This window comes from Melospiza melodia, chromosome 3, assembly GCF_035770615.1.
Source record: "Melospiza melodia melodia isolate bMelMel2 chromosome 3, bMelMel2.pri, whole genome shotgun sequence".
Lineage (NCBI taxonomy): Eukaryota > Metazoa > Chordata > Aves > Passeriformes > Passerellidae > Melospiza > Melospiza melodia.
This window is the reverse complement of record NC_086196.1, coordinates 34,184,682-34,207,254: the sequence shown is the minus strand read 5'-3', so window position 1 is coordinate 34,207,254 and position 22,573 is coordinate 34,184,682. Positions and strand designations below refer to the sequence as shown.

The window sequence follows — 22,573 nt, the reverse complement described above, 5'->3', positions numbered from 1 at the left end:
ATTCTGTTTTCTTGAATTTCAGTTTATGCAGAAGCACAGATAAAAATGTTGATGGTGACTTCCTAAGTAGCATGAGGGAACATAGGTGTATGTTACAGCTGTGTATGAACACTCTGTGGTTTTGTTTCCAAAGCTGATCTCTACTTCCAGGATGATCCACAGGTACAGGAAAGTATTTATACCAGGGAAGCATAGTAAAATAGGAAACATAGTTAAGAAGCCGCCATGTGAACAGGAATATTTTTAAGGGAAAGCAACCATAAAAATACTAATGGGCCACAATTAAAATAGATTTTTCTATAAGAAAATATTTTAAAATTGTGAAATACTTCTCTGTCGTTTTCTGGGCCTCCAGGTTGTTCTATTATCGTAGACTTGTTTTCAGTGAAATATGAAAAAGATTTACTTATCTATTTCATCATTCCCTATTGGTTATAAATTGTGAAGATAAGTGCTGGTGTTCATAGGTCCTAACTGCCAGATAAATTTTGCTTTTGAATAATAGATAATCTGTACTTAAATGTTTCTGTTGATTTATTGATTGTGCTGTGAGGACAGAACCTTTATTTTCTGTGTTGGTTTTATATACAAAATATATTTTCATTTTGTACTTATTTTAATTGGGATGTTGCATTGTTAGCAATGGCCTGTACTAGGGATCCAGCAAATGGTTCCATATTCCTGAAGGTTATGTTGACAGTTCAGTTCTGTCACCTTTTACTGTGCATTTAGTGCTTCTTAAAGCAAAATGCAGAATTCCCATTTACATGTGTAAAGCTCTGTTAGCAGGATTTTTAACCACGTAACTGGTGTATGTGCATGCTCTAATAGTTTGGTAAGGTGGTAGCTGGTATCTTGTAGTATGGGGAGTGTAGCAGCCTGAATATATGCAGCCCTTTCCTTTTAAAAGACGGTTTAATTGTCTCAGTCTTGCCTGAGGCAGGAAGCAGTGGAAAAGCAGTGTTTCCATCTATGTGCTATATGGGCAGTAGCAGTAATACAGCAGATCTTTCCTGACGTTTAAATCTTTTCATATCCAGATACATTTGCAGAATTGGCTGTTTGTGACTTTGTAATATAATACTTCAAATAAAAATAATGTTCACTGCTATGGCTTTTAAATATGTGAGTTCATTTTGACAAATGGGTTCTGTATACCCTGACATATCGTGTGTTTTGGCTTTTCTTCAAGTGCGTAATTTCACAGATTTATAGATTTTAACAAAGCCCCAGCCTTATTCTGCTATTTATTCTATTTCCCCACTTCCCTCAAGAATAGTTAGCTCATGGATGCCAAGGCAGGACTGCCTTTGTTTCCAACCAGTTTGCTCTAAATAAAGTAATTAATTGTTTAATTATCTGATAGAGAGCTTCAGTATCTTTCTCAATGACAGAATATTCTTTATGTGAGATGAGTAAAGACAAGATCATATTATTGACCATGGAGCTCAACCCTCCTCCTTAAAGTGGATTCACCTAGAGCTCAGTGACTGTGTCCATTTGGGTTTTGAATATCTCTAAGGATGGAGACTCTAAAACATCTCTGGACAACCTATCACAATATTTGACGGTTCTCACATGAAAGGATTTTGAATTATGTTGAAATTATATTTTGTGTATTTCAGTCTGCTTTGGTACATGGGATTATTTCTCCCCTGGTTCAGGACTTGGCATTTCCCATTGTTGAGCTTCCAGAGGTTCTTGTTGGCCCATTTGTGTGCATTGTCAAGGTGCCTCTGAATGGCAGCATGTCCTCTGCTGTATCAGCTCCTCCTCCCAGATTTTTCTCATCTGCATATTCATTGGGGATGCACTCAGTCTTGTCATCCAGGTCATTAATGGAGAGGTTCAAGTGTGGACACCAGTACTGACCTGAGGAGTGCACCACTGGTCTAAAGTCTCCAGTTAGGTTTCATGTGAGTGGTTACAAGCCTCTAAACTCCCCAGCTCAGCCAGCTTCCAGTCTGCTGCACTGTCTGTTTTACACAGTGCCCACCTGAGCTGTTCATCTGTGGAAATGTTATGGGGGACAGTGTTGAAAATCTTGCCAAATTCAAAGTTAACATCTACTGCTTTCCCATTGATTCTGTGCAGTGCTGTGCAAGAGAGAGTTTGGTCAAGAGTGTGGTTAGAATTACTAGAAAAACATAATGAATTTTGTCAAATAGTAATTAGCAAATAAGTGCCACAAAGCAGGTACAACATGGATCCACTTATTTTTATGTGTTACGTATAAAGCACTTCATTAGAGACATTTCATCAGATTTAACAGAATTAAAGAAAATGTGTGTTGTGTGCCTTCCTCTCACAAAGTTTGTTTAAAATTTGAGGGAAAGGCGTGGAATTTAGTTTTTCTTACTGTCTGTCATGACGACCTGTTTGCTGAAATTTTTCATCAGAATTGTGACTCATTTTACCACATCAGAATAATTTTTGTGTCTGCCTCAGTATAGTTGTACCTGTGCTCATAACATGTCAGTAATTTTGAAAAGTCTGCTAGATGTTTGTCTTTGGAGAAAGTCATCCCCTTTGGGTTTTACATTTGTAGTTTAGATTCACAAAGTCTTATGGGTGTTTAGTACTGTCAGGAATCTGTCCCTAGAGGTATGTAATATTTAAGGTTGCTTAACTTCTGTTCCTCTTCCTTTGCTTTCCTTTGTTTTGTTTTGTTTTTTTTTTCCTACCTTGGAAATGCAATTTGATTGAGATCTGTCTTTGAAAGTCAGAATTAAGGTTTTACCTTGCCTGTGCTGTATAGCCCTGGCTATGCTCATGCTTAGAGCCAGTTTTATCATACCTGGCCTGTAGTGCTGTTCTGCAGCACTGTACTGTAGCATTATCCAGAACTTTGTCTTAAACATTCCTGGCTCTTTCTTCTCATATCCTCCTCTTTCATAACTTCTTCCAGGATGACCCATTTCCTAGTTGTTATTTTTTTAACAAATAGAGAAGTAGCAAAACCTCCAGATTTTCAATTGCTCATTCTAGCTCACAGACATTAAAATCCCCTCTGGAAAATTTTGTTTGCCTTTCGTCCTTAAGACTCTGAGTATCTTTGGACAGTGAAATCACCTTCCTATGAGACACTGTTTTGGAGGTCTGTGGCATGCCATGAAAGAAATATCTGGCATCTTTGGGCTTTATTCAACAGTGATTTTTCAGTAACTACCATAATGTTCAGGACATGCTTTCTAAAATAAGTTTTAGGTTTCAAGTCATTGTAATTAACAGTGACCCTAATTGTTAATTATGTGGGAGATTGAAGCTTGACTATAAATACTACACAGATCTGTTCACTGAAATTTGGACTTCAATAAAACCAGTTAATTAAACTTGCTCTTAAAAATTAATTACGTATGTGCTAGAAACGTGATGGTTCTTGTATCTTTAAAGAAAATCTCAAAAACAAAAAACACAACATTTTGGCAGGGTTGAGAACAATTAGAAATTTTCTCTCCATTAACACAACTGACAGTCAAAGGTGTTTTCCACCTATATAAAGGGAAAGCTTCAAAGCACTCTTTATTACTCTCTAAAAAAATTAACAAAACTGACTTCATATTTAAGTCCTCTGTTACATTTGATAGCCTATTTAAAACTGCTTATTTCAGTCCCAAGCAGATGGTGAAATAGATTTCTACATAAAGATATCAGGAATATTAATGCATCAGTTAAATGTTCTTAAAATACATTTTTTTATTCTTGGGGGTTTTTTTTAGAATCAGAAAAAGGAGGTACAATTTTGCTACACCAAGTAGCAAAATTCACATTGTGGAGAAATGCTGCAGAAATGCATGTCAAAAGTTGCAATCTCATATGTATGTTAAATCATTTATCCCCCCCCAATATTTCATACTTTCTCCCCAACTCTGTAACATCTATCCTTCAGTACTGCAACAGCCCTGAAGGAATTGGATGGACTTGTTTGGGTTTTTTGGTAGCTATATGCCTTTCACATAATTTTGTGCCACTCAAGGAAGAATCTCTACAGAAAGCTTGTTCAGTGTTGCCTTATTCTTTTCATCTCTTACTGAGAAACTCTTAGGGGAAATAAGACTTACACAAGGTGTAATTGAACATGTATCAAATGAACAATTTAGTTCAATTTTGTTAGTGTAATAACTTATTTTTTTTTCTAATTTTAGAATAATCATTAACAAAATATTCCAGACAGATACTAAAAAATGACAAGACTATATATTAATAGAAGAGTGCATGTATGTGAACTATATAGTCCAAGTATAGGATGAAGTACAGTATTTGTAGCACCTCGTGAAAGAGGTGATTGGAAGACAGAAGATGACTAAAAGAAGCCATGTGGTACGGGCGGCAGCATTGCCATCTTCCCTGCACTACTGTGCTGGAAATATGTAATTTTAGGGTGGGGGAATGTTTTTGTTTAGAGGGGGTGCTCTTTGGAGAAATCAGGCAAATTGAATGGCACATGGATCACTGAAAACATACTTTTTTTGTTCCTAGCATTTTTGTGTTAATATTGTGTTTTAACAAATCATATTTTAACATAGGAGTGAAATATCTTCCTATCCAGTTTTTAAGAGAAATGTCTTGAGTATGGATAAAAGACTTCTTGCTAAGAATATAAACACAAGAAAATAACTCAATTTTGTTTTGAAAGGATATTGGGTATATCTGTTCCTTGTTGAATTGTAATGTATGCTGCCTCATTAGCTTGCCCAGCAGCTTCATTTAGATTTGCCGTGATGGTGAAAGCAATTAAGCTAGCAGGGCTGCACAGATCAGAGCTATGGAAATGCTGTAGCAATTTGTCATAATGTCTAAGTTCCATTGACATTTTTCTTTTTATCCCCACATCTTAAAATTGGGGCAGAAATGTTACGGCGAAGAGAACCAAATACGCACCTAAAAATGGGTCAGAACTCACACTACTAGTTGAGACTAATCAGAACTCACACTATTAGTGGTGTGAGTGTATTACAGTCTGCTATAGGTCACGATGGGGAACTAATTTTACTTTATTTTTTATTTATGAAAAAACTTACAAAAGGGAAGTAGGTAATGTATAATAATTTCACAAAGTTTCTCAATTTCATTAGCATTGGTGAGTCTGCTGGCCTTTTTTTGTGTTATTGATTGAGAAAATAATGAAGTGATGTTATGAGGCCTGTGCAAAATTGTTTAGTAGTCTTTTCATTGTTTGCCTGATCTGTTTATCTTTTCCGTTTATTCTTGCTACAATTACTCCCTCCTTCTTCTACAGAGGAAGAAATGCAAGTTCCCCCTTCACTAAGGGATATTCCTAGTGGCCTTGATCAGACAGTGAGCAAAATATGTTTTGATAGCACTCTGCTACCCATGGAGTCTGGGGCTGGGCAGAAATGCAGAACACTTTCAGTGTGTGCTATGGAGGTGCTGCCAACATAGGAAGTGATGCATGAGAATAAATGCTTGTGGAGTGGTTAGCTTCCTGCAAGCTGCAATCTGCTGCTAGTAGATTGTGTCATGTGTTTGAAAAAGGGGAATGTGCATCATGATGAAAGAAATAAGTGCCTAGTACTTGTCTCTCACTTTGCAGTTATATTTCAATGGTCTTATGCAGTTTGCTGTCTTCCTGCTCTGTCACATATCTGAAGAACTAATTCTTCCTGACACACTTTTCAGAAATTTAAACTTTTAAAAATTCTTAAGAGGACTATTCTTATATTTTTATGGAGATGGATTTTTTGAAAATGTGATCCTTTTTTTTAATTATTCTAATGGGACACTGATGCCAAAAAACTTAAGAATTTTGCCTAGTAGTTTCTTTTACATTCTTAAATGTAGAAATGCGAGTTGCTTTCTGTTATTGCAATAAATATGTTATTGCTACTTTGAACAATTCTCACATTTTCTGTAATTTGTAGGATGTAATTGATTTTAACTCTGTGACTGGATCAAGTATGTATGCTTTCTTTCTTTTGGAAACTGAATTACTTAAACATCCCCACTGCCACTTGGTCCTAAATAATAGATAGCAATAATGATAGCAATAATGCAGAATACTAGCACGTAGTTTTTGAATATATTATTCTGTTGTGAGATTTTTTCCTCCTATTAACCAAAGGTAAACATACCTTTACAGTCATTACAAGCCTTTGTTTTAACTAAAGATTACTGCATAGTCACTGAGTATTTGTTATAATTAGTTAAGTTTTAGATCCAGTTAATGGATTTTCTCTTTATTTTTTAAAAGTTGGTAGGAGAACTCAGTAGAGAGAAATCACCAGCTCAACACCACAGATCAGCTCTCAGCGGCAACGGATGTAATTACACTGTTTGCTAAGTATTTTTACCATAAACAGAAGAGCATTAAGTCTAAAGTACTTTTTTTTATATATGTCTGCTAATTTGAATGGGAACTCCCCTGGGGAAAATGATCATTCATTTTAAGATATTCATGTCTCTCACTTTGACTTAAGGGAAATGTGTAAGAGAAGGGAGAAAGAAAGAAAATAAAACTTTTTTCTTTATTATTTGCTTATAATGCTATGGAAGAACTGAAAAATACAGCTTACAGATATTTTTCTCAAAGTTAGTTTTCTTTTAAAACAATAGGAATATCTATCACAAGATGTTTTTGTTATTTTTTTATGCCTCCTCCTTTTATAACCTATTTGGCTATACCATTTACATTTTGAAGTAGCTGTGACTCAGTTTCTTTAGTGCAAATAGATTACAAAGGCTCATGATGTTCCAGCTTACAGCTGACTTTGGCAGTAAATAAAAATCAAGAGTATCAGGACACGCCTGTGCCTTCATCATGGCTTACAGGCAGCTCAGGCCATTCTGCAGGAGAAGGAGCTTCCTCAGAGCTCTGTGACCCTGCTGTGCTGCCCACATCATTGGACAGAGTTCTGGCTCAAGCCACGAATACAGGACCTTGTCTTATGGTAGAAGAGCTGGGTGTTTACACTTGAAAAATGAATAGTAAAAATGATTTTTTAATTTGAAAACAATAAATTTTATAAATTGATTCATCTAACCACAAAAATGTTCCAATAGAATAGTAAAGACAGAGAGACATAACCATTAACATTGACAGTCTAGTTCTTCTATTGTAAAAGGTTGCTTATCCAGTTTCTTCTGTCTGATTGATAAGATGTTATAAATGTCAGAAGAGTTTGTATTTTCTAGTTAAACTTGCTAGAATTGTTTATACTGAGATCAAAGATACACATGTTCCTTTTTTATATGTTCTTTCTCATATTTCTTCTAGGTAAGTTAATTAAAATATTTCTCTAAAAATTACACTAAATACAGAGCACAATAACAGCAATCTTTGAAGACTCCAAAAACTTTATCTAAAGAACACCATTTATATTTACTTGAAATTGGTGTATGTTAGGGTAATTACTGCTGAGCCTTCAGGCTAAAGGAAGTATTCTCAGCCAAATTATACAAGGGTGTGGATTAAATGAAGCATTACTCTCTGCTTGGCAGCAATGGATATGGATTGCAAAATCGGGGTGTGACGTAGTACTGTGGTAAGTCTCTGCCAAAAGAGATTTGGCCTAAGTGTGCCCTTACTTTCTCAGTTTTGTGGATCCTAAAACAACTGAATCTAATTAATTCCTAAGTTGAGAGGTCCTGTTAACTGTTTCACTCTGAACTTGTCTGTAATTTTGGGCTGTTGAGCCATGAGACAACAACATGCTTGAATGAAATTTCAGTTGGTCACAGAGAGGGAAACAATCCTTCTGCAAAGGACTGTGCAGTAAAGTGTCAGTCCTCTTGTCCAGCAGAAAACTCACATCAGCAAGGATGCTGTCTGCACAGCAGTAAACATGAGTGAATAAAATGGGGAAATTGATCCCTGCTTGTATTGCTCCAATTCTTCTGTTCCTGTAATTTCCAGAGGAGCTGGGAGGACAATGCAAAATCCCCAGTAGCAGCCATGGTGCACAGGAGGGAGCCAGCTCCATCTCCCAAGAGGAGACCAAAGTACTTTGACTTCATTGCTGATTTTGACAAATTAGCAAATCCTAAGTGCATTAAAAAAAAAAAAATCTGTGTTTTAAATGTACATTATCCATCCCATTTTTGGTACACATGCATACTTTTTCAACTGCTTTAAAAAGCCTTTGCTAATTTTGTTGATAGATATTTATGTGTGAAGCAATTAAACTTCCATGGATTCATATGCACCTTGTTACATTTGTTGTTGAAGCACTGATTTCAGTGAGAACAAACCTCCCTGACACGATTAATTCTATCACCATAACATCTTTTAAGTTGACTTTGAGTATATGTGGTCTGTAGTGTGCTCTGCACTAGATTGTGGTACTGATGCAGTTTGGTCGTTGTAGTTTGATATGGATCACGTTGATCCTGTAGAAGGTAATGCTAGAGGATGGTGGCTTGGGAAAGCATTAAGAAGGCAGAAGGCAGGTGCAGAGAAGTGAGGGCTTCTATAGGTGTGTAACTCAGACATTGCTGTTGTCACACAGTAGTTTGCTGTTAAATACCTCAATGTGCTGCCTTGATCCAGATGAAATGAGAGCTTCATGGAGCCTGCATGCTCATTGCTAGCTTGCTTTCTTGCTCGCTGGAGGCTGTAAGGAGCAGTGACTCGTTCCTTGCTGGCCTCAAATGAAGCGTTAGAATTTTCTTAAAACTCTGCCTCTGAAAACCTGTATTTGGGTGTTTTTTGCAATCTTATGGCATGCAGTGAAGGATTGCAGAGGTTCCTTTCTCATGTTTTCCTCTTACAATTAAGGCTCAGTTTCTCCAGTTTTTACTTGCTGGCAAAGAAAAATATTCAAGTGACAAATAGGCAAATTCAAAAAAGCTCTGTTAGTGTCTCCCCTGCTCACTTGACCCAGGGCTCTGTTCTGGCTTGCTGGACTGTCTCTTTACAGAAGGCTTTTACTCGACCATGTAACAGATAATATTTGACACTCTGTATCTCATCTAAAGATTGACTCCAGCATACTGCATCCCCATATGATTCAAGATTGCACATCCCCTTTTCCTGTCCTGTCAATCTCTACTCCAGCTGTCTATCTATGCTAGCTTCTGGTGCCTCACTGATTGGGGCTTTTTACAGATTAGCTGAAGGGTGTTGCAGTGGCATGTGTTGATACAGGTCTTTCTGCAATCCTTCCAGAGCCTGACTGGTCAAAGGAAGCAGACTGCTGCAGCTAATATGCCAAATAATAACATACAGAAAATTGGAGCTTCTTTCAAAATATGTGTTGAGCATCTCTTGGTGTGACAAATTGCCTAGTGGCAATTTGAAATGGCGTGAGAATTCATTCACCAACTTCTGGTTGTCACTATGCACCTACAGAGCATAAGATTCACTTTGTGAGGTGTTGTATTTTTAGGTGAAGACCTTGAATAGGTTTCATTTTCCTACTTCCTGCATCTTTGAGTTTTCATTAATGGATAATCACATTTAAGCAGAGTTCACCTCTGTAGTGAAAAAGGATGAGCTTATCCCTAAAGTTGGGAGGGGTGCAGGGGTAGTTTGTGTCTGTCTCTGTACTGAGAAGGTATCCATGAGGTGTGAGCCTCTTCTGCTTGTTCAGGAGAATGTAACAGAGTTATGCATGCTGCTAGTTGAACAACTTCTGTTGTGAGCTGGGCCCTAGCTAAAACCAAGCAGGTGTTTCTTTCCTGTAAGGATTCCAAGCATATTCTTGGAATTTTTCATTTTTGAAATAATTTAAAACACAAGTTCTGAATATATATATTGATCAATTGGTGGTGACTTTTCACCTTTTGTGTCCAGCAGTTCAATCTAATACAATGTATGTTCTGCTAAATTGTATTTGCTTCTGATTTGGCTGCTTCTGCATAAAAAACAGCAACAAGAGGAGGAGAAATATAGTTGTTCTACTGTTACTTGCAAGATTTGGGGTGTAGTGCCCACCTAATGCACATCTATAACTTACCACATCAAGTGTACCTTGATAACAGTACTTGATTGGAAATTTGTTTTCCTTCTGGTACAGAACATAAAGGAAACTTCCATCTTTGTTTACTACACACACATGTAAAGGATCTTCAGCAGTTGAAAATGTGGTTTCAATTAAGACTCTTCCTGCAAATCAGCTTTTCTTACCAAAACAATTTTCAGAGTAAGTTCCAGTAATCACTCAGAGAGAACAAGGTGTGTCCAGGGTTGTCTGTATCACCATTCTTGAGTTAATAATTGGCACGCAAATGTGTGCAAAAACCATCTAGGAAGGTTTACTGAATAAGGCTATTAAAGCAAGTACTTTGAGATTTCCAAACTTAAGAGTGTTACTAGACAATTTTCTATGGTTTTCAGTTGTTTGCTCCTTTTGAAGAAGCAAATATTTGTAACGGTTGATGATGAAGTCAGTTTGAAACAAACTCAGATATTCATAATGCATAGAAATGGGTGATTCCTTTTAGAAAGGCTATGGAGAAGAATTTCCTGTCCTTGAATATTCAGGCCTTAATCACCTCCCTCTTACTGATGGTTATGAAAACGTGCTGCTTTTGTGTGGGTTTTGGCTTATTGGAGATGCTGTATGAGTATAGTCAGTAGGGATTTTAGCTGAAGCTGGTAGTCAGACTAGAGAGGATGGGTCATATCATTAGGCTTACATGTTAAAGTAGTTTTTAGGAGTTTGCCACTACCTATGTGATGATGTGAAAAGAACTAGTATGGTATTGTATTAGGCACTTACATTGTATTTCATGATACTATAAAAAATATTTAGTTAAATGCTACTTCTTCATTCAGAATTTAATTTTCATTATTCTGTTTATGTCTTTAGATTTACTGTGCAAATAGTCTTGCTTGCAAATTCCTATACAAACAAGGTACTAATTCACTGGATAGGACTGTTACTTCTACTTTCTCACTTGCCACTGAGATAGTGAAAAGTTTTACTGTCTTCTAATCCCAGATATAGCATTTTGTGTTCCTGATTGAACCTTGTAGAGAATTCCGTTCCCTCCAGGATAATCCAGAGTTTTAGAAATATGGTCTTAGCCTAAAGCTGGGCACAGCCACTCTTTATGAATCTGCCTGTCTTGATTTGCCTTCTTTTACCTCACCTCAGATCAGGTACTACTGTTGTAAATTAAAGGGAGTATTGCCTCCTAAATATGTTCAATGCAAACATTTTCCATGCTTAATTTTTTTGCACATTCCCCATCTAAGACCCAAACATTCTAAAAATCCACTGCTGTAAAAGCAGTAACAGGTTGCTGTTGCATTCTAAAAAGCTTTGCAGACCTTGTAGGTAAAGGAAACTGAAAAATCAATGTAATTGAAATCTGTGCCCAGTTGGATCTCCAGTGTGTTGCTTTAATGTTGTACATAACATTTCAGTATATTTTACTCTGTAACATATGATACCAATATTAGTCTCAAGTGCTTTTTCATATGTTATTTACAAGGAACTATATTCAGATTTTTGTTACCAAAGTGGTTGCAGGCCATTATTTTATTTTCCTATGCAATTGGATACTAATTAGAAAAGGCTTACTTATTAATACATGTTCTAGTCACTGATATGTAGAAAAACCTTCTAAAAATAGTTTATTAATAAATTTTCTGAAAACTCAAAAAGTGTGTGTATGGGAAAATTCTCTTGGAGTAGCTTGGTTTCACCACACACATATTTCCATAAAATATCTGACTAATTTAATTTCTGAACTACAAAATGGAAAGTAAACTTGGGGGTGTATTTTAAAGACATGATCTATTTCTGAATATAGAACTATGTTTGCTGTGAACTTTTTTCCTTACTCTTGATTTGAGGCAAAATTTAAAATCTTACATAATGGTTTCCTGATACAGTGTTTGCCAATGGTCTTGCATTTTTTCAGGTTTGATAATGTATGAACTGTTTGCTGTTTCATAGAATTTTCTGGTAACACTTTGTCAGAATTAATACTGAGTACTGGCTGAAAGTGCTGATGTCATAGAGAAAGTAGTGGCTATTCTGGTCATGATACAGACCTGAAATATCAAGCTGACTTATTTTTTCCAGCATATTGCACATGATGTTGGTGATACTATTTTACCTTGAATGTAAATGTTAGGAACATGCTACAGAAGCATTTACAAGACTTGAAATTTTTTTTAGATTTTTTTTTCCAGTCAAGATGTGTATTGACATTGTGAGGCTTACTGGGTAATATAGAAATTCAGTAGTTTATGCAGTAACTGGTTGTTTTTACTGAGCTGACAAGACTTTGCATTGCAAAAATGTGTTAATGGCTAATTTTGAAAGGTATTTGTGGTATCCTAAGCATATTTTCTTACAACTTTCCACTTGTAGAATGGCAAACTAATTTGATTTAAGTAACTCTTAGTAACTAGCCATTGCTGAATTCCTGTTGTGGGAAGAGCCATGTGAAAAAATTACTTTGTTTTCCTTCCTTGCATAATTTTCATTCTTTGTCTTTTATCTGTAGTTAAGTATGTTTTTTTAAAGACACAAGTAGAGTTATGAGGTGATAAGATACTTGACTTTGAGAGTTGCAGGAAGAGTTAAATTCTATTTAACTGTATGCAGATAGATTTAAATTCTTTTTAACTGTATTAATAAATAAAATTTAACTGTTCTACATATTTTTAGAAAGCAATAATAATAATAATAAAGCCTGCTTAAGAGCTCCATTTCCTCTGATTCAGGAAGGGTAATTTAAAGTAATTTAAAGAGGCAAAAATATTAAGCCCAAAAGTGAAGGTTGCTACTTCAGTGTTGGGCATCTACAACTCCAAGGGACTGCAGTTTTTATATTTTGTAAAGTATTTTTTGATAGGGAGCACCACAAACTGCATGTAATAGAATGCAAAATAAGTTTCTTTTCTATTTTGTTATAGTTTGTTTGCTTTTAAATAGTCCAGGTGAGCTTAGCAAAACTAATAATGACTTTCTCAGGATATCTGCAGCACTAGAAGAAAAATAACTCTTATTAATACAAAGAATGCGTCATAGTCTGCATTTTCCTTACATCTTTTTTATCTGCTATCTAAAGCTTGTAAATTATGCTGCCAATCTGATTTCACAAAGCTGATGTTATCTCTGGAGGCTTATTGATGTTTGCTGTAGAATCACCTTATGTTCTCCAAGTTGTAGAAAGAAACAACTGGATACTATAACTTGTGCTCATTTTCAGTGATATCTACTGCCATTGTGATGTAATGTTAGAAGTTGTCGTAAATTAGCACGTTCCTGATTAGCATGAATTCAATAAATGTTCTTTACTTCAAAAGAATACTTGGGACACGTGCTACTACTTGCATTGTTTATATATGGTACTGTAGAAACTTAACATTTGCAAGAAAAATGTGAGATGATGGTTTGATAAGATTACTCAGAAATAATTAGGTGGGTGTGTAGGCTGCTAAATGTATTTGATTTTAATCTCTAATTAAAAAGTTGGATTTTTAAATTGTTTTTGTGATGCAATAGTTTTTACTTCATTATGCTTTTTGTAAATAGGGGCCAAATACAGCCTTTTCATTGTGCCTAGGTACAGAATAAATGTTTTCAAATGAAACCCAAAGCCAGTGACAGGCAGATGATCTCTATAGTCCTCCTCGTGGAGGATTATTCTGAGCAAACACATATATGTGCTCTTATATACCTTGAACCAGGAATGAAAATGATGGCTAACGTTGAATGAATATCTCTATGCATTCTTTTAGCTGATGGGAGATATAATTATGTTGTGGGATCTGGCACTGCCAGAAGCACAGTGTTTTCATGTGAGTGCTGTCTGATTCTGAGGTCTCTTGTATGAGATTGGAATTGGTTGATGTTACAGCAAAGGTATCTCTCTGTGGATCTACAGGTGTGAATTTAAGCCTTGCTCTGTTCCACTGCTCCAGTGTTTACTTAACTCTGCTGCAAGGACAAACTACCTGGTCACTTGAGCTGTGGAATCAAACAACCAGATGCATTAGCTAGAGATAACTGCCTCAATCCTTAGATAAGGAAGTTACTGTGTTAAAGCATACTAGAGCAGTTGTGTCTCTCACTTCAGGAAAACTGTGACTTGCTCATGGTTTGGGAAGCCAGGGTTCTCCTAGTAGCTCAGGCATCCACTGGGAAATCACATGCTGTGTTTAAAAAAGCTGTAGCACAATATATGGAGCTGCATGGTCCTGAATTGTGCTACTCCCTAGAGGTTTTTTTTTTTAGATAACTCTTTTTCATACCAGTATTTAGTAAACAGTTGATTGAAAAGGTAACCATTACTTACTTTTTCACTGAAAGCATATCCTTCTGTACAGACTTTTCTATACAGTGTAATATTTTGAATGGCAAACAAAGCTTGATCTATTGAGATAATTTCCCAATATTATTTTGTTTGTTTTCAAGTTTTCATTGTATTAATAGGGATGGGGAAAGGAAACAAAAATAAGTAATGCTTTTCCACCTATCAGCCCAGCTGTTTCAGCTGAGTGTGGAGAGGGTAAGGTGGGGTGGATTTGGGTTTTTTTTATGCCTGCCATCTAAGTCAATCTCCACTAACTGGAGGAATGACCTCTGGCAGCAGTAGAGCTGCCAGAGATTTCTTGTCTCTCATTTTACTGAAGTGTAATAGCATGTAAACAGCTCTCATATCCAATGGGCAAAATAAATAAACAGATGTTTCTCTATATAACTTAGAAAAAGTGAGACAGTAAAGAGAGAGGGATTCCATTTGTCCTATAGATTTTGGGGTTTGGTTTTAAGTGAATAGATTTAGTTTAATAAACTGGAACCCCACTTAGAAAATGAGAATGACATTGAGGATATAGTTCAACTTTTTCCAGATGCTTTGATAGAATAAAAAGGTGTGGAAGAGACAAGGAGAGTGGTAGTAATGGCATGGGGTGACACTGGGTGGACTTCTGTCAGTGCAGAATACTCTGCAAGAATTTTATGAGTGTTCATAGAAGGCCTTTGCATTCAGTAATGTTGCCATCACAAACACCTTTGTATATACAGCACATGAGAGCTGCTTGTTTTAAGCACCTGCATTTTAAGTGGTTTGCAAGATCACAGAATCACAGCATTGTTTAGGTTGGAAAAGACCTACAACATCACTGAGTTCAAGCTTTACCAAGGGTCACCTTGTCAACTAAACCGTGGCACTAAGTGTCACATCCAGTAGTTTCTTGAACACTTCCAGGGATGGTGACTCCACCACCTCCCTGGACAGCCCATTCTATAACTAAACAGCCCCTTTCACGAGAAATTCTTCCTGATGTCTAACCTGAGCCTCCCCTAATGCAATTTGAGATAATTTCTTCATGTCCTGTCACTGTGATGCAGATTAAACCTCACTAAACCAGTTTTCAATACACTTTGCTCCTATCAATTCTGCTGTTCAGTCTGGATTATCTTCAAAATCATAGGTGCTAGACTAAATTATGGAGAGCAGAGTTGGAAGTAAAGCAATGGATATTGGTGAAACATCTGCTTTGCTGGTAAAATGAAAAGGTATGCTTGTGTTAAGTAGGTGCTCCTTTCATCTTGTGTGAACTGCATCTGAAAAAGTTTGTGGTGGGTTTTAAATCTATTTGTGATCATGTGTTTAAATAAAGGAAAAGAGGTTCTTACCCAATATATAAACAATCTTTTTATAGAATGAATTCTATGTTATTTAATGTTCTATATATTTAATACTATATTTATATAATATTTGATCTATTAGAGTATACTTGGTTTGAGGATAAAGTCTTTGAGGGAAGATTAATATATATTTAGGTCATTACAAAATTATCTTCATTCCCTTACATTATACATAGTTAGGAAAATGAAATTTCAGAAATAGCTGAAAGCTTTTACTTTATTAACCTCAAAACTTTCCTTTGAAACCTATGGAACCTAAAGTAGAGGTTATATTGCACGCTAAAAGATCCTTTGGTCACAAAGGCCTTACTTTTGGTCATACTAAAAGGTGACTGTGCTGAGAACATCATTCTCGTTACTGGAAACAGTTTTAAAGTCTCAGAAGATGAGTAGGAAGAGGAATGAACTGATCTACACATATTCATCTCATTTCTGAATTGACCTTTTTTCCATTGTTTGTTATTTAATTTGGTTTATTTTAACTGCACTGAGTTGCAATAGACCATTTTATAATTCACAAGAATGTCTGCAATAAGAAATACAATTTCCTAGAGGCATTGTTTATTTTCATGTCTTCCAGGATTTTTTGTGGGTTTTGAGACATTAGCAATTATTATAAACCTAAATAAACTCAATTAAAAACAGAATAGTGACTAGAGTAGGTGAGATTTTTTTTTCTCTCTCTCTCTGCATGCTTTAGAGGTGTTTGTCACAGAAATGTCTGAATATTAACATAGTTCAGTTTTGTTAGATATATATTTGTCCTTTGCGCTGTGATTTTCTGCGAATTTTCCAGGGTGAACTTCTGGATGATTTCATTAGCTACAGATTCTATGTGACTAGAAGCCTTAGAGATTTATTATACTCACATGCCTTTAGTAATTACAAAATTAATTTCTCAAGAACATTTCAGAAAGTGAGAAAAGGCCTTCTTTTGAAAAGTTCACTAAAACGGGAGTTCTTCTGTAACAAATGTTCTCCAGGCCTTTTTCAAAATAGCATTTTTTCACAAAAACTTTTCACATTGGGTGATTATAGACAGTCCAGTAGGATAAAAGTGGAATGATGTGACTGCTTAGAAAGACTTTTTCCCTCTTCTGCTTCTCATGCTATTAGTTTAAAACGAAATCACTAAAGATGCTGTTATTTTAAAGGAAGTGTTCTTAATTATTACAAGTTCTATTCAGGGGCTGCTGTCATATCAATTTCTATATAGGTCAAGTCTATTTGGTAGTGAACTCATCTACTTTGTGCATTTCAGTCCAACTACTTAGAATTTGATCACCTCACGCTGATGTGAGGTGATCTAGAGCAGAGAGTAGCTTTTCAGTGAAAGCATGCAATAAGACTGAGACTTGGTGTTACAGACACGTTTTGGACAGGACAACTTCTGTCTTCTTTCCTCTCAGGCTGCAGTCATACTGGCAAATAATAAATTGCCAGAAGTGACCAAGGGGAACTGAGGGTACACTTTCAGTTCTCTGTTCAAATAGTATGGGAAACTAGCATGGTTTCAGACTCCTCTCAAGGCAGACAGGTACACTGTTTTTCAAACCAGTTCTTTGATAGGCTCGTGCCATAATTGTAACAATAGGGTTATGTGGACCCTAAAGAAATGTCCTGCTGTTAAATTGTGTTGATGTGAAAATTCTGATCATTTGAAGTAAAGGATCAGCATCTGTTGTTTTGAGATGCCTGATTTGCAACTAGACATTAGCGGTAAGTTCTTCTAGAAGTAGTATGATCTTCTCATATAAAATTCCATGTAAAGGAAACCACTGAAGAATCCATGCAGAGTAAGATGAAATGCAGTTATTCAGATATTGATACTTTCATTGGGAAGATTATCTTCTCAAGATGTATATGTTTTAAATGGGAAGACAGCAGATAAGAAAAAAGATTGTTGGAGAGAACAAGTAAAGCATCTGCATCAATAAAAATGCTTCTCCATTAGTGATTCTGAGGCAACCTTAAGATAGGATAGTTCAGATTACCCTGGGTGTTGGGGCTGTTTTGGCCTTGACCTTACAAAGAATTTAATGACCTTTCCATGAGCTCAGACTAAGCGAGAGTCTCAGCAGGTCACGGTGTGCTGTAAACTTTATTTTTAGATCAAGAGGAAATGTCCTCCTGGAATGCAGACCTCAGTGTCAATATAGTAGTTAAAAAGCATGTACTGCCTGGATGGGAGAGAACCAGAGCAAGCACTCTGAGGCTGTTAGTCACACCTGCTTGATGTCATTTACATGCTTCATCAAGCATGGAACCATATCAACCCCATAGCTGTGGAACATTGCTTTAAAATTCTACTGCTTCATTTGGGGAAGAAGGAATGGATATTCCCTTGCCTGCTGAATGGAGCTTGTTTTGTGAATGAGGAAGATGTGAGCAGAATTTTTTTGTTGGTTTGGGGTTGTTTTGTTTGGTTGGCAGTTTTTAATATGACCATTTTGAATGTAGGGGCTACAAAAATGGATGCTTGATAATTAAAAAAAAGTAAGAGATAGCCCTAAAGTCTACTTTGGAGTAAGCAATAGGCATGATCATAGAATATTTGTGCGCAGGTGTGCTGTGGTCTGTTTATACCTCAAGCAAAGTAATAAGAATTTTCTATTTGTTTTGTCTCTAGTAATGGAAAACACTGAGTCTGAACCAGTGCCAGCTTCTAGAATTCCATACAGCGCTCCTTATATCTTTGAGTAACAAATCTGTCTGTCCTACACTTGCAGCATAGCAGCTCTGTGCTGCCCTTCATTGGGGCTGAATTGGGAATATCAGTCTAACCATACAGTTTTCACCTGATAAACAACTGAATATAGAGGCTGCACAGCAGTACTGACATGCATAAACATACAATCCAGGAGCACTTGGAAGTAATGCATGTTTTCCTTAGAAAAATGTGAAGGTCAATGATGTTACAGATAAAAATGCAGATTAATGTTGTTTTTAATTAAAAGTTGAATATTTTTCCAGACAAACAATTGTTTTTATCAAATATTTTATATATCTTTTATCTTAATATGGGTTTGTGTGAGTTGGCACAACACTCCAATGCTCAGATTGCCTGTCTCAAAAAACATTTATCATGCAGACGTTTTATTGGTTTTCAGTTTGTTTGTTTTTTGTTCAAAGACTTGATACAACATGTGTATGTGATAGTATATCCATATGTAGTATCATCTATGGTTTTCTGACTTAGAGAGTGTGTAGATAACAATATTAATAGGAGTAATATCCCCACTGAGTTTTGGTTAGTGCTGAACAAATGTTTTAGCAAACAGCTTGTTTGAAAAAACGTTGCCTTCAGGACTACTGTCTTTAAGTATGGGTTGAATTCAGAAAATGGTTTACATTCTCATCTCATTCTTCTTCTTAAAAGAGATGGGAAAAAGTATTAAAAGCAAAGTAAGCCTTTCAAAATAAAGTATTTCCGAATTTATACAAGATTTTCCAAAATTATTAAGATAAAGATGCTTTAATTCATACACGAAGCTGAATAATCCATTATTGCACGTATTTAGTATTTCTCACAAGTAGATTAGTCACATGCAGATTTGCAGGAGCGTGGTTTAGCTATCATTATTTGAACTTGCAGCTTTTATTCTAGCTAGAAATATCTAAATATCTTAATGATTAAACATTTATGAGTAAATCTCCTGTGAAAGTCAAAACCACTAGGCTTTAGAAAATATACTGTAGGTGGAGTTGTGCAAGTTTCCTTGTGGAGCTCTGTCACTACATGGGAATCTGAATCTGTAAAGTCCCCTTTATTCAGATACTAGACTCCTCAAAAGCAGGTTTTTGGTGTGGCAGATGAAAATGAGTTTTCAGAACTTATTTTTCTTTAAAAACAAAATTTGTTTCAAAGCTAGTGTCTCACAGAGAAAATCCAGTGAGCTTAACTCTGTGTTGCCTGGCATTTCTGTACTTGAGAAACTGTTCTCCAGTGAAGCGGTAGCATTTTTCACTGTCATGTTCAACGATTTTCCAATTTTTTTGTATCTTTTCTTTTTAAGATGTTTTCTTAAGTATACAGCTGAGGAGACCAATAACAGAAAGATAAATCCATAGATGATGAAAGGATTTTCCTGAGCTTAGTAGTTAACATAATAGTCTGAAAAGAAAAGAATTTACAAGTACTTGTTCAAGTGTTCTATGTAGAGAGTGAATAAAATAAACAGCAAGATGTGTTGTGATAGGAACTCAGATGATCAAAGGGAAACACTGAATAGGAATAGTTATTCTTTCAGATAAAATAAGGAAGTAATTCCTTTGTGAGTTTTTGTGATCATTTCTGTTGGAAAACTTTGTATGCATTACTTGGAATTTCAATGAAGAGAAAAGCAATACAGCCTAGATAATAGTGTCAGCTTTGAGCACGAGGTGGCATGTGGACATAGCTTGAGCTACTTCTCCAAATCATTTGAATGGAAATATTGGATTAGTTAACCTTGTGTCAGGTCTGTTAGTTAAATAAACCCTCCAACTGTTCCTGACTGAAGGATGCATAGTTGTGATTGAAAGATGCTGCTGCTTTTCATTAGAATTTTGTCAAACACACCCTGCTAACATAATGATTTTAAAATAAAATGGTTTATTCGATGGAAAAGGATAACAAGCAGAAAATTCACAGCCTTTTCTTTTCACAGGGTGCTTCAGCCCAGTAGGAAATCCTCTTAGTCGAACACTATTGGGTAGACTACAGAAGGTAAGGAATTTTCTCTTTGCATTTTTTTTAAATTGATGTTTAACTATCAAATGTCACTATTCACAAGTTCTCTCTCTTGTAGAGCGGTGTTTTTTTATCCTGTCTTTATCCAAAAGAGGTGCCTTCAAACCAATTGTCTACATGGCCAAATTAGCTTATGCTGTGACCAGCTGGTAGTGAGATCAGATATCTGCAAATCAAAAGCTTTGTATTTTTTCATTACTTAATTTTTGTTGTTTGAAATAAATAAATAAGATCACACTCATATGGTTTTTATTTTTTACTAAAAAAACAGGCATTGATGAGTAGCTGAGAGAAAAGCAAAGACAATAACTTGGAATTAAATTCTCATTGCAGCCCATGTTTTCATTGTTTACTCATACTTCATCTTTTTGTAACAAGTTAAATCACAGCTATCCTCTGTTTACTCCATTGCTTATCTCTTAAATATTGATTGTAAGCTTCTCCTAATTATATTCGTTATTTCATTTATTTCTGGTTTCCTGATCACCATAATAAAAATCCAACAGAATCTGTAAATGCCAATAATTGCAACTATACATTTGATGAACCTGTATTAAACACAAAATACATGGAGAAACTAGAGAAGAAAGAATCAGTGGTGCTTCTGAATACTGAGTGCATTTGTGTCTCCATGAAGCTGGGCCTGTTGTACTGGAGATGTTAATCCTCCTACTCCCATGGACAGAATGGCATGGTTTAATATTCTGTTGTAATTGCACTAACTTTAATTCTTGAGAGAAATTTAATAAATGGGCATAAATTACCTTGGGTTATTTATATCTCTTTTACAATTTCAGTTTGGGGTTTGGTTTGGGTTGCTTTAGGATTTTTTGGATGTACCTATTTTAAGAGAATCTGTTGAGATAGTTGTGGAAAGCTTAGATACACAGGATTCACCCAGAAATTTTGAAAGCATGGTTTTACATTGGTTATGTTAGTTGCTAAATGATTCCTGTTTTCAAATATTTAGCCATCATATCTAATTTTTTAGGTAAAATATATATTGTTCAACCAGTAATGTAGTGTTCTCCATCACAGCAGGCTTGATAAACTTTTGCAGGACCAACTGTTTTGTGAAATGCTAGGTAGCAGCTAATTTAAAATACTTTTATTTGAGAGGGCTAAATTAAGGTTTTGAATATATTTTTTACTTCTTCTATTATAAACGCATTAATATATATAAATGCAGGTTAACCAAGTAATTAAAATTAAAAATGAACATTTTTAGAAATGGTGAAATACCTGAGGAGGTTTTGAATAATTTCAGGAGTTGGGTATTTAACATGTTTTTGAATTGGTCTTTTTCTATTTTTTTCTTTTCTGTCTTTTTTTTGTAATCCTTGTAGGTTTTTCTGCAGCAGCGATGTTTGCATTTCTGATTTCTGTTTGTACATTGCAGGTATTTATAAAGTGCAGCCTGGTGCAGTTTTGGTCCTTTCTTCCTCTAGGCAAATTATAGATTCCCATGCTTATTAAATATTGAATGGCTGTAATCAAATCTGGATTGTAGTTATCTGAAGCCTAAGAAAGTCACTTTACAGTGTCTATGGACACATTAATTATGACTGAAGAAGAATTTATCATTCTTGCCAATTGATAGTTCTAGCATGATTTTAATTTAGCTATTAATACTAGTATTTGTATTTCTGTTTCCTATAGACTAAATTTGTACTTAGTTGTCCTGAGCTAGGACCAGAGAGTGAGAACAAAATACAAAAGTGCTAACAGTATCCAGCTGTTTTCTTCTAAGTCTCATCTTACATAGCATTTAATTTAAAACTTCACTTAGTAAAGAGTAAAGAGATTGCATAGTGTTCTTAGGGGAGGAAAATCTGTGACCTTTAGGATATTAAGGAAAAGGACAATGGAGCAACGGTAAAATCTCAGATTTATTCTGTAGAATTTTCAAATGTTTTGCATATTAACTTTTAAGCCAACCAAGGGTTTTCAATCAGACTCTAAAAGTTAATTTCTTATTCTTTCTCCTTTAAAAAAAAACTAATCAAGAAACCACCAAAAACCAAAAGCAGCAACAAAAGAAATCTGCTAAAGGTAACAGCCTCAGAATGTTGGCTATTTCACACTGAGGCTCAGATTTACTGGACACACGAGAGAAGCTGTAACACATATTCCTTGTGTTTTTTTTTCTGGAGTGTTTGCATGAGTAATATTCCCAGTTTGTCTTGCACTGTGTCAGCAGGTGTGGGGAGGTGGAGTGGAGGGAAGCAGTGCTACTGGGAAGCATCCAGGCAATAGATGTTTGTCC

The 22,573-nt window shown here is 35.6% G+C and overlaps 1 protein-coding gene across 4 annotated transcripts in view; it reads left to right on the top strand.

The window, feature by feature from the left end:
- The window catches only part of AHI1 (Abelson helper integration site 1), an 85,546-nt gene that overhangs the window by 40,867 nt on the left and 22,106 nt on the right, over positions 1–22,573 (top strand). For all 4 annotated transcript variants that reach the window (XM_063151239.1, XM_063151240.1, XM_063151237.1 and 1 more), the window contains one exon: positions 20,225–20,283. In XM_063151239.1, the coding sequence (XP_063007309.1) occupies positions 20,225–20,283 (59 nt within the window). The remainder of the gene's footprint in view (positions 1–20,224; positions 20,284–22,573) is intronic.